This window comes from Marmota marmota, unplaced genomic scaffold (assembly GCF_001458135.2).
Source record: "Marmota marmota marmota unplaced genomic scaffold, marMar, whole genome shotgun sequence".
NCBI lineage: Eukaryota > Metazoa > Chordata > Mammalia > Rodentia > Sciuridae > Marmota > Marmota marmota.
The window spans coordinates 3521079-3534627 of record NW_026000249.1 but is presented as its reverse complement, the minus strand read 5'-3'; the positions used below and the strand labels follow the sequence as shown (position 1 = coordinate 3534627).

At 39.9% G+C, this 13549-nt stretch overlaps 1 protein-coding gene across 1 annotated transcript in view; it reads right to left on the bottom strand.

Annotated features, from left to right (window-relative positions):
• Egfl6 (EGF like domain multiple 6) overlaps window positions 1–13244 on the bottom strand; it is a 59219-nt gene extending 45975 nt beyond the window's left edge. Inside the window, exon 1 of the mRNA XM_015487961.2 lies at window positions 12993–13244. Coding sequence (XP_015343447.2) covers window positions 12993–13066 — 74 coding nt within the window. The 5' untranslated portion in view covers window positions 13067–13244. The remainder of the gene's footprint in view (window positions 1–12992) is intronic.
• Between the last annotated feature and the right edge of the window lie 305 nt (window positions 13245–13549).

Here is a 13549-nt window from a genome sequence, read left to right as displayed (position 1 = left end):
CACACTATCCATCTGTCCAGCTATCCTTTTGTATACCCAAAGCATATTAGGCAATTACACATCAAGTTACTGTACTAGACACCGAGACTATTAGGTTGTGTATTGTTATGGTTTGGATGTGAGGTGTCCCCCAAAAGCTCATGTGTGAGGCAATGCAAGAAGGTTTAGAGGAGAAATGATTGGGGTTGTGAGAGCCTTAACCAATCAGTGAATTAATCCCCTGATGGGATTAACTGAGTGATAACTAGAGGTAGGTAGGGTGTAGCTGAAGGAGGTGGGCACTGGGGATGTGGCTATGGAGTATATATTTTTGTGTATAGTGAATGGAGTCTCTCTCTGCTTCCTGATCATCATGTGAGCTGCTTCCCTCTGCCGCACTCTCTGCCATGATGTCTTGCCTCACCTCAAGTCCTGAGAAATGGAGTCTGCTATCTATGGACTGAGACCTCTGAAACTGTGAGCCATCAAATCAATTTTTCCTCCTCTACAATTGTGCTGGTCAGATCTTTTAGTCACAGCAGTGAAAAAGCTAACTAGAACATGTAAAACAGCCCTTGCCCACAAAGAATGTATATTCTAGGGGCAAAAATGTATAAAACAGGTAATTATGCTCCGACATATGAATCCTACAAAAGGTGTGAATTTTTCAGAAGATAGGTAAAAATGCAGGAATTATTAGGTTGGGATGGGTTTGTCATAAATTTTCTGAGTGAAATAGTGTCTAATATGAACTTTGGTGACTGGTGGAACCTACTTAGGTGACATTGGAGGAGGCTATATGGTGAGAAAGGTGTTACAGGCAGAGAAAATAACCTGTGATAAGGATGCAGTCACTCAGAACATGAGGAGTTGGTGGCCTGAAAATGTGAGCGTAGACAGTGATATATGTTTGGAGCAGGGGAGTGGGAAGGGAAGCTAGAGGAATGGTGGGATGGAGATAAGCCAGAAAGATAAGCAGGAGCCAGAAAGAAAAGGCCTGTGTGCACAGGAATAATTTTGTCCATCTTCAAGTTTCCAGAAAGTTATAGAGGGATTTCAAGCAGCTAGAAATATCAAGGATTTTGCAATATAGGCAACAGCTTCCATAGAATTAGAGTGAGCTCAATAAGCTCCAACAAGATTTCTGAAATGGTTAGATGTGAAGTCACACAAAAACAAATTGAAATTTGTTGAAATATGATATTTTTAAAAAGCCTAATTAGAAACCAGCCCAGAGTCTCTGGTATAGGTGGCCAAACTTATTTCATATGTACCAGTCAATGTTAATTAGTTTGAATTGCAAAGAATACTGCCTGAGGTTAACTAAAAGGAGAAAGTTACCAGAAGATGAAATTCATATACCGTTTGCACATTACCACAGCTCTCCAGAGAAATCCTCTTTCTCTTGAGCTTTATTACTTTCACATGCCTGCCTTCAGGTGAAAAGGTGAAACCAAGAAATCTGAGGTGTATTTATTTCTCCCAAGTCATCGTTTTTGACATTGTACAAAATGTCACTTATAAAACTCCAAGACATTAATGACTAACACTTGGGCCATTAAAAACTTGTGAATAAAGTAATATTTCTTATTCACTACAAGGAATTTCTTCTCCAGTCACAAATACAACTTAAGATTACAGCTCAGTTGGAAGGCATCAGAAATTTGTCATCAAATCTAGCCTTACTCTCGTTTATTGGAAAAATGCAAATGCTAGTTGTTTAAAAATGAACTCAACTCATGATGGAGAACTGTAAAATGGATTCTGATATTTAAACAACTACACAAGTCAGGCAACACCAGTTCTGCCTCTGGCTGCTCTGTGGATGCAGCAACATGTTCTGTGCATATTTCCTAAAGGAAACCAAGCAGCTTAAACCAGCACTGTAGGAAAAAAAACATCAGAGGAGCACGAGTCCTAAATGAATAACATGCCTTTTAATTAATGGTTGTGGGGTTCATATATTCACCTAGTTTTGAAAGATAGCTTTAAAGGGCCAGTCACAACTGGAATTTTATTGTTTTAATAATCAAATTATACATTTGGTCATGAAAATGAAAAAAGAGTTTCATGGGGGAAAATCATTAGTAGATAGAATTAATTGCTAATCATTAACTTGCTGATTTGTAGATGCTAGAGGAAATTGATCTTGTACACCAATAATCCAGATTTATGTTTTACACTGGAAGTTTTTCAAAATGCACATATACAGATATTCTAAATTATACATGAAAAGAAAATTAATTATTAAAGTTTTTTATTTTTAAGTTGAAACAATATGATCCAGGGAGAGGAAGGAATCCAGCACAAGCAAACATGGTATTGGCAATAATAGCAGAGCACACATTACCTTGCAAAAAATTTTCAAGTTGCTTAGAAAAAAAGCCTTAACTTTATTTCTACACAGTCTTCAGTCACAGAAGTGTCAACATAGCTGACCAGGTCTGTGTGGAAAGGAGACCCTGAGCTTTGGGAGTCTGAGCTAAATGCTGAGTATTGTCTAGAGTTCCTTTAATGCATTATACATACCAAGTGAATGTTTGAAATTATTCAGATAATTTTTTCAAGTGTCATCTCTGACCTCCTCTTTGCATTTGCTAGCTTTCCCATCATTGATTCAATAATCTTCCATTTTAATACCTGGTTGTAAATATTATGGATAATGAAATTTCCACTTTTCTAGATTAAAAGATGACCAAAAAACTGTGATTTCATATGCTGCAAGTAACAGATGTAGAAGAGAAGATTAAGTGCTTACCAAATCCATATCTATGTCTCCTGGGCTCAAAACTATACTACATTTCCCAGCTTCTTGCCAGTCAGTGGTGGCCATGTAACTAATTTTGGCTAATGAAATGTGGGTGGATAGGATGTGGGCCACCTCTGCTCCTGGTTCAGAAAGCTCCCCTGGGATCCTCACTATGATTCTTCCTCATCAGCCCATTGAATAAAGTAGAGTTTTGGGACCTGGAAGAAGATGGTGCCCCAAGAAAGATGGAGGCTGGAACCATGTGAAGGCATGCATCAGAGGCTCTCTAAACATGCCTTATATCATAAGACAGGCAAAGAAATAAACTTTTACTGAATTCAGTCTCTGAGATTTTGAAATGGTTTGATGTAGTAACCTGTCCTGATCAACAAAGGAGGATTACAAAAGTCATTTCTTTTCCTAAAGTCAAGTATACATTATGTTCTCCTTAAATGTGAATCCTCTTGTACAAAAATAACTCAAAAAACTGTTAATATGAATTGCATTTGGTTCTATGTTTGTGAGGCATGCATTTTTAAAAAATGTATAAAATTAGACCAGTGTGTCATGTAATACCAAAGATGAATGGTTAAGGCATAAATATCAATCATTGGAATTTAATATACATCTGGTAAACTTTTGGTTTGACTGACCCAGTACCATGGAACCTGATAAAATGAATTCATTGACAAAAAATATTTTTAATCCAGAAAGAGAAAGTCTGACCTTGGACTGAATCAATCCCACCAACATCCTCTGCTACCTTGGGAGGCCTGGATGCGCTGACCAGTCTTTCTTTTCTTCCTTCCCTTCTTCCCTTCTTTCCTTCCTTCCTTCCTTCCTTTCCTTTCTCTTTATCAGATGTCTCTTCCTAGACAATATTTAGCAAATGTAAGACCCAGAGAACCCAGTCTTCAGTCACAGAAGTGTCAACGTAGCTGACCAGGTCGGTATGGAAAGGAGACCCTGAGCTTTGGGAGTCTGAGCTAAATGCTGAGTGTTGTCTAGAGTTCCTTTAATGCATTATACAGCTTGCTGTCTACATTGATCAAATTAATCAGAAAATCACTGTCTCCACAGCTGAAGTTAATTTAAAAAAATTCCAGGGATTGTGTAAGTAGTATAGTATTTCTGCATAGGATTCCTTATTTTCTGCAAAAAATATACTGTGCCAGAATTCTTAATATGCTTGTTTATGGTTAGGTTCCAGGAAACTTCATGATAGCCTCCAAGACAAATTGAAAAGTTAAACCTCTTTTGCTGATGTTTAAATACATTTAAATATTGCCATACAAATAAAATAAAAGTTTTTTTTTCAAATAGGGATAACAAGGTCCAGCCATGAGGTTTTTGCTATTGTTGTTGTTCTTGATTTTTAAATAATAGCTCAATATGGCAAATTCATTGTACCCAAGCAGTTAAAATTAATTTCAGGTTCTCATTGATATTTAAGAGACAGAGCCCAACTCCAAAAGGCCCAGGGATACCCTAAGTCACCTCACCTTCCCAGATGTGTAGAAGTTTAAGAACAAGAGCCTAATAAAACCTGGTCCAGGCTACCAAGCTCTGCTATTCCAGTGGATGTTGATGTGTCTTCGAATTTCCCATGACATGACTGGCAGGGATAGTAGTAAATCTCAGGCAAAACTTGGAACTTGTCATTGCTTCTATTCCTCTCACTTGACTTCCAAGCTCAGGAGTTAGATGGAGATTGGGGACGGGGAGTACTGTAGTTTGGACTCATCCAAAAGAAGACCATGAGATAAGGATTTGAGTGCAAGTGGTTTATTTAGGAGTAAAGGGAATATTGATGGCGGAGTGGGGAGCAAGAGAAAGAAAATAAGGCAGCCAATAAAGGAAGTGTTATCAAGATAACTACATGTATTCTCCTTCTTTCTCACTCATTCCTCATTCATTCACTGTGGGGAATGATACAAGATGGAGCTGGGGAAGTAGGCAAAGTCTAGATCAATCAGGATCCTTTTTATGCTATTTTAAGTAGAATGGATTTTATTCTTAATCTGGTGACAAGTCATTGAAATGTTTTAAGAAGAGGGCTATTGGTATGATTTAAGTTTTAAGAGAAACACTTTGGGGTGTGGACTTGAAGGGACAAAAGAAGAAACAAAAGGAAACTATTATGGTGGTTCTAGTGGGAGATGATGGTGGTATGCTTGGGTGGTGGCAGGCAGTGGGAGAGAATAAGATGGATTTGAGACGTGGTTTGTTATAGTGCCAGATTGAAAGAGGGAAGAAGTGTTCCACTTGTCAGAAAAGATGCCAGAGTTTTTTGGTATGAGCCAGTTTGAATGCTGTTTGTTTCATGATGGAAAGAAGAGGGGAATTCTGGAGCGATGATCAAGAGTTCTGTCTTGGATGTCTTCAACTCAGTGAACCATCATAATGCATATGTCAGGAATGTAGCAGAAGGATGCTAGGCTTTAAGACTCTCACTTTGAAGTCATATACATATAAATGACATTGAAAATTTAAGGACTAGGACAATCACTTGGAGAGACTGTAGTTAAGGAAGAAAACAGGTTCAGAGCCAGATCTCTGGAAATCCAACACTTTAAATCTGGTAGAAGAAGGGAAGCTGGGAAAAGAGACTGGGAAAGAGTAACCAGTATAGGATGGAAACTAGAATGTGTGGGGTGGTAGTTTTATGTTAGATTCTCTGATACTTTTCCTTTCAAAAGATGAAGGCTTAATTTACCTCCCCTCATGTGTATCTCTACTTAGCAACCAGCTTCTAAGAGAGTTCTGTAGGAGTAATGGAAGGTAACTTCTGAGATCAGGACACAAAAGGCACTACAGCTTCTTCCTTCTTCTCCTTTTGAATTAGATACTACAGGAGAAGTCGGTTATTATTTTGTGAAGACGCTCAAGCATCCCTATGGAGAATCCACATGGAAAGGAGCAGAGGCCTCCTGCCAACAGCCAGGAGAGTGTGCCATCTTGGAAGCAGATCCTCCAGCCAGAGTCAAGCCTTCAGATGACTGTAGCATTGGCCAACAGCTTGACTGAAATCTTGTAAAAAACACCAAGCCCTTTTGGTCTGAGCCTAAAACTGCTTTAAATAAAATAAAACCTATTAAGAAATCCCTGATCTCTGTTCAGCTAAGCTGCTTCTGAATTCCTCACCCACAGAAACTATGTGAGACAGTGACTATTGTTTTAAGCTACAAAGTTTTGAATTATTCTGTAGCATACTCATAGATAACTAATATATGCAGTGCCCAGAAACCAAGCAAAGGGAATACTGAAGAGTGAGATGATGATCTTTGTAAAGATATTTGCAGTTTGGGTATTTTATTTTATTTTTTGCAGTGCTAGGGATTGAACCCAGAACCTTGCACATGCTAGGTAAGTGCTCTTTCACTGAGCCACATCCCAAGCCCTGCTTCAGTATTTTGAGTTTTGATTTTACATTTGTATTTATTGAATCTGAAACACTATGGATTATGAGCACGCTATCATTATGAGCATTAGGAAAGACAAAATGCTACCAATTAAACTAAACTATGGCTTATTACCTCAATGATAATTCTGTGCTATTGTGTCATAATTTTGTGCATGAATTTTGTGCTAGCTTTAAAGAACACAATGGCCTAATTTGCTTCCTGTTACTCTCAGAATGAAGTCAAAGCTCTTTGGTTTGATATACCAGGCTCCTCACAGCCTGGTTCCAGTCTGTTTTCTTTGCCTCTGACAGCCCCTGGGCTCATGACCACTGGGCTTGTGTGGGCAGTCTACTCTTTTTTTGGGATGATGCCTTCCTTCTTCATTATTTTTGCAGGGATGTATCCATCCACCCTATTCATTTATTCCTATGCAAAACCTACTACCAGGTAGGCACTATAATACTTGCTTTCTCCCCCTCCCACATTTTACACCTGTGGACTTACATGTATCCATAAAGATAGTTTAAATGTCATGCCCTATCTTCAGTTTTTCCTGACTCTTGCAGACAGACTCAATTTGTCTCTTCCTTGTATTCTATAAGTGTTTTATGAATGTTTTATATATGCAGATAAATATGTACAATATACATTCATTCCTTTGAAATAATCCATTCATTATTCATATATAAATAACATTATTTGCCTATTCTTCATCTCCTTTCTTTAGTCATTCATTTACCCAGCAAATTTTTTTCAACACCTACTATGTGCCAGGTACTGGGCTAGAAGCTGAAGTTATAATGCTTCATACTGACTCCTCCACCTAAAAAGGAAAGACATTTTTCTGGTCCTACAAAGTTGTCTAGTGGGGGAGGCAAATAGACATAGCTCTCTGGCATTCAGGAGAATGTTGGGACATGTCAGCTGCTCTGTTAGTGTTGTTGAATTGGACTGAATCAATTTCAACCCATTTTAGAATATTTCTTTTTCATAATTTAAGACCTGAAGATTTAAAGTTGTTTGAAACTGATAACTGACCTGGTAAGGTAACTGATGAAACTGGAAGTATAACTGATCCCTCTATACAAAGTACTGTATTTGATGGAAAGTGATTTAAATATTCTTGGAAGATAACTATAGCCTTTAGATCTGCTAGTTATTCACTTATGAAATTCTTGGAAAATCAACATAACCAATATTGCTCTTGAAATCCAGTTTACTTATCTGTAAAATTAAAAATGTGATATGAAACTTACACATAGGATATGTGATCTGTAATTTACACTCAACATTGTGAGTGGTTTCCCAATATCTATTCTCCCTTTTTGTCTTACTGAGAACCCTATTATATAGCCACTCAGAATAAAGGTTGCATTTACTTCGTGAGTCATGACCATGGAACTAAGTTTGGGCCAATGGGATATAAGCAGATGTGCCACGTGCAATTTCTAGGATATGGTTGTAAAAAGAAGAGCAATGTTCTTTATATTTCCTCTTTTTGGCCAGGAGAGGAGAGCCTTTTGATGGAGTACTAAGGTGGCAGCATCCAGGTCCCAGACTTCCTGGAGTGCCATACCAGTCCCACTGTCACTCCTATGTGTGAGACAAATACACGTCTATCTTGTTTAAGCCAAGGTTCTGTGGATTTTCTATCACAATCAATTTTGAAGAATTAAGAAGCATCATTATTACACTCACTAGCTACTACAAGCTCTCTACTCCTTTTCTTTTTACATTTCCTGATTCAAACCACCAATGTTGAGTGATTTGTGAGGCCCAGTTTTTCAGTTTGCATGCAACTCAAAATCAAGATTAGGTGAGTGAAATTTGATTCTTTGGCTCTATGAAGTGTCTATCTTTTTTGAACTTGCTTTTGCTTGCTAGGTCTGCCATAGCAAAGTAGCACAGACTTGGTTGCTTCAATAATAGAAATCTATTTTCTCAATCCTGGAGGCTGGAAGTCACAGCATTATTTTGTGGGCAGGGTTGGTTTCTTCTGAGACCTCTCTCCTTGACTTGAGAATGCTGTCTTCTTCCTGTTTCCTCACATGGTTCATCCTGTGTGTGTGTCTCTGTCATAATTCCCTCTTCTTATAAGGTTTTAGTCATATTTGAGAAGGGCCCCCCATAATAGCTTTATTTTAACTTACCCCATTGGGGACCCCATCTCCAGATACAGTCACATTTTGAGGTACTTGGGACTAGGGATTCAACATATGAATTGTGGGGGGGGGCATAATTTAGTCCATATCACCTTAGGACAACTGCATATCCTGTTTCCACTGTCCCCAAGGAGTTTATGTTCTAGAAATTGTCACTAGGAGTAAGAGTTACTCAGAAGTAATTCCCTGTCTCACCAGGTCCGTGAAAAATGGGTGCATTGTGGTATATGGCCAATCTAATTTCTTGATACCCAAGAGCTTCTCCATTGGTGAGAGCCTGCTCTGCCTTATGTACATAGTAGGCCGAAAGTGTAGAACCCCCTCCCCAAAGCCCTCAATCAATAACTGATAGGAGTAAAAGTACCCCAGCTCCCATGTCTTCAGAAGGGATAACTGAGGCTCATGTCCAACTGTTCCCTAGAATTCTCCAGCAGGGTTCAGTCATAATGGTAACTTAATAAAAAAATTTGTTTTATGGCATTGAGGATCAAATCCCAGGGGCTTATACGTACACTGAGCTATATCCCCAGCCCTTTCTAATTTGTATTTTGAGACAAGGTCTCACTAAGTTACACAGACTGGCCTTCAACTTGCAATCCTCCTGCCTTGGCCTCCCCAGTAGCTGGTATTACAGGTGTATAGCCCCATATCCAATGGTAACTTATTTTTATATTTTTCTGTCACACTTACCCTCTTCTATATCAGAACTTCCTAATTAACAACCTCACAAATTAACAACACCGTCTGTTTCAGGGAGAATACAAACTTAGAGAGGAAGGTGGTGGTGTTAAGAGGGGGAACATACTCTACACGAGTCCCTTGATTATAACGGACTAGCATCAAGTGAAGCAGGATCACTGGTGATGATGTGTGAGCAAGCACTTTGCAAAAATGCCAGCTTTTCTGTATTCTTTTTTTTGAGGAAATAAATTTAATATTGGAACATCACTGACTGGTCTTAGAGCATAAAACCAAATCAAATGCAGTTTGCAAGAAATCACCTACTTTCTTCAAGTTTCTCTGTCCCTTTGCTTGTCAAATGGATACAATACCTATTTCTTTGGTTTGTTGAAATAATCGATTGAAATAATATTGAAAAGGATTACCATAGGGTCTCTATATCTATTGAATGCCAATCTGATTTAGGGAGACCAGATGATATACTTATGATTTTGGGGGTACATTTCTACAAATTCTGGTTGTAAGAATATAGAGATGAATGACATGACAACAATTAAAAAATCACTAAAATTGTATTAAAAGATGAAATATAGCCCATAAAAACAGGAGTGACAGATTCATAGCTCAGACTTCCTGTGGAAGGCTGAATCATGCCCCCTCCACTGAAAAAGATGTCCAAGACCTAATCCCTGGGATCTGTGAATTTTACTTTATATGACAAAAGGGACTTTGCAGATGTGATTGAGGTAAGAATTCTGAGATGCGGAGATTATCCTAGATTATATCAGGTGGGCTTGATATAACCACAGAGGTTCCTCTTAGAGGAGGACAAAGAAGATTCAGAGAGAAGACAAGGTGACAAAGGAAGAAGAGATTAGAGCAATGTGGTCACAAGCCAAGGATTGTTGGCAGACTCTAGAAGCTGAAAGAAATGAGAAACAGATTCTCCCCTGGGGACTCCAGAAGGAACCACTCCTGCCAATGCCTTAATTTTAGCCCCATAAGACTTATTTAGACTTTTGACTTCCAGAACTGTAAGATAATAAACTTGTGTTGTTTTAAGCCATGAAGTTTGTGGTAATTGTCATGATGGCACTTCCCTAACAGGGCTCTGAGAAGAACTGATTCCTCGTGTAGTGTATTGTTTGCAATAAGCAGGCCTCTCTCTGTGAACATGGCCCCTTAGCATGAACCCAGATGTTCCCTCATCTCTCACATGAATTTTATTTGAATTCAGTAGAGAAAAAAATGTATCACAGAAATATGTTGCAAGTAAAGAGTTGTTTACTTCATCTCAAGAATACAAAGTAAAATTAGCAAAGAGGAAGGGGATCAGGTAGGGGGTTGGAGGTAAGGTTAGGTAATAGGGGGTGGAAATGATCAAAATATCTCATATATGAATATGACACAATGAAACACATTATTTGTTTAATAATAAAAATTTGGAAAAAAGAACATCAAAGTTAATACCATTTATCTTATGTGCCCAAGGCAAAAAAATTTGCAGTGTTAGGATCAGGAGTGCTAGAAATGAAACCCAGGTTAATAAATATTCTAGATCAGCATTGTCTACTAGAAATGTAATAACTACATGGCATGCAATTTTTTTCCCAGTAGACACTTTTTAAAAAATGTAAAATAAGTGAAATCTATTTTAGTAACTTTTTTTTATCCAATGCAGCATATTCACAACATTACATTTCAAAATGTACTCAATGTAAAATGATTAGTGAGATATCTCCTATTCCTTTTTTCCATACTAAGTCCTGAAAATCTAATGTGTATTTTACACTTATAGCACATCTCAACTTGGGCTGGCGACATTTCAGGTACTCAATAGTCACCTGGATCTCCTGACTATCATATTTGCTGTATCAGCAGGTCCAGAGCATCTAAATAGTCTGAATACCGAAGGGAATAAAAAAGTATAAGGCAAGTCAAATTCTGATACTTAAGAGCAGGTAAATGCATACAGTGAATGAGTTATTCATTTGGTGAATGTTATTTGTTTCCCACGAACTAGTTCCATTTAAGAGGCATATGATTTTCCAGGTATAGAGTTTCAATTAAAAGCATTGGTTAAATAAATAAATAAATTCATGCTTATGTTAGAAATCTGTCCCAGTCAATTGGGAAATAACCAGTATGTGCACTTTGTAGTAATGGGTGCCTTGCCTTCTCTGTACATGTCTTGTCCTTGAGGTGAAGTCTGGAGTTAATTAAATTTGGTCCCTCAGCAGTTTCCAAAGAGCAACCACTTGACATTACGGAGCATGTTCAGCATATAACAAATACACCAGCTCACGAACCCAATACTGTAAAGAAACCATGCTTCACATCTTGAAAACTGCAGAACTGCAGAATCCTGATATGGATTTTTTTTTTTTGGTTTATTGGGGTCTTTTTGCCTTTTAATTTAATTTAGTGGAACTTTGAAAGTGAAGCTCCTGGCAGTTGTTTTGCCTGCCTCTGAAGAACTATTATTTCATCTCCAAGAGCACTTGGTTTTTCTTAAGTGGGCTTTCCAGCAAGACAAGAACCTCCAACATTCAAGGAAAATGTGATCACGAGCAAATTGCATCTGCTTACATTTTTATCATGGGAAGGAAATTGAAACTTGCGACCATACATTCTAAGAACCTGGTTTGAGGTTTGTTCTGTTTGAACTTCAAAATCCCTTAATACCATGACTGACTCTGATGAAAGATTTTTTCCTGTAAGTCAAACAAAGTCAATCAGGCTCACCTCTAAGAAGCCTGAGCCAAACCAAGACTCTTATCCTGTTCTAACCAGAAATCAGCACTGAAATATCTCACTCAGCTGGGGGAGATCCTACCCCTCAGGGGACTTTGAACCATATCCGGAGAGGTTTTTTTTTTTTTTTTTTCCTTGTCACAGCTTGATGGTGGGTGTCAGGGTTGTTACAGGCATCCAGTGGGTAAAGGTCAGGGATGCTGCTAAACATCCTACACAGCACAGGACAACTGCTACCCCAAGCCTCAACAAATAATTATCTAGCCCAAACCAAAAGGTGGAGAAAACTTATGTTAGCAGACACCTAAGAAGAAAGCAAGAGTTTACAGCCAGAGAACTAGGAAACCTTTGTCCTATGTCTTTTCTAGAAGGCTGCCCACCCTACTGCATTATTGAAGAGCAGGGATGGTGGGCCACACTGTCCAAGTTTGCATATGGGATCTATCACTTACTGGTTGTGCCTCTTTGAACAAGTTACTGGACATCTCTGTGCCTCATTTTTCTCCTCTACCAAAGTAATTATGGGCATTTGGTGAATTCATAGTTCTAAAGTGCTAACTTAGAACAGTACCTGGTCTACATATGTAAGAGCATTTGCTAAGTGGTTTTGCAGATCTCTGGAAAAATAAATTTCAAGGCTCAGAAATTCTATGGGCAGTAAGGAAGTGGCTTCAGATCCTGATTGCTGTAGCAAGAATGAGAATAGTTGTCATCTGACAACCAACTCTTTTCTTTCCAGTTCATCAACACTAATCAGAAGCTATCCAGGAAAGGAGCCCAGCAACATGGCAGGCCACCTGCAAGAACAGTGAAGGCTCGGTCTCTTTCTCTCCTTCCCCAGCAAAATTAGCGACTGAAGATCAGTTAGTGCCCTTCAGACACAGTGGAAAACACAAAACTGGGCAGACAGAACCCACTCAGCCACACACATGGGGACACTCACACACCTGCTGCTACTGTAGATGTCTGCAGACTACCATGCCCGCAAACACTCACGGGACTGTGTGCAAAGCCTCCCTCCTCCTGTAACCCACCCGAGGGACCTTTGCAGCCAGGTAGGGCTCAGTTGATTGAAAGGCAACTGGATGCAAAGCTCCGCCAAAGGGGCACGAGGAGGAAAGAAAGCCCGTGGGTGTCCCAGGCCTGACATCCTGGTTACATCACGTCGCATAGACACCCACATACATGGGGGTGCCTGGAGGGATGGGTCACAGAGAAGGAGCTGCAAAGGGGAAGTTCAGGAGGGGGCAACCAGATACTCACCTGGCCGCGTTCCCTAATCCACCTGCCACCCAGGGGAGCAGCAGTGGGAGCGCGAGGCCCCAGGACTGCTGCATGTAGGCAGGGTCGTCCCTCCTTCCTCCCGCGCCCCTCGGAAGGTGTCTGCTGGGACCCGTACGCAGCGGGACCGCTGCCTCCTCGGTTCGGGGCCTCGGTTCCCGTGGCTCGCGGGTGCTGTAGCGATCGGGGAGGGCGCTCGCTGCTGCTAGTGGCTGGGCAGCCTCGGTTCCTCTGCGGGTGAAGCCCGCGGGGTGAGCGAGGGAGGGCGGGGCGGGCGCGCACATCTGGCTGAGACCCGCCTCCAGCACGACAGGCGCGTCCTCCGCAGTCTCAGTTCCCCCAGAAACTTTCCCCAGACTCAGTTATATTTTGGGGACCGGACACGTCGGTGATACCTGAGCTGGAGGGATTAAGAATTTAATTGGGAAATCAACGCTGGACCAAGGGTTCAGGTTCATAATGACGGGCTATCTCACTTTTGTTTAGGTTTTCTTACTCTGCCAGGTTTTCTTCCACAAACTGTATATCATGGGATGGTA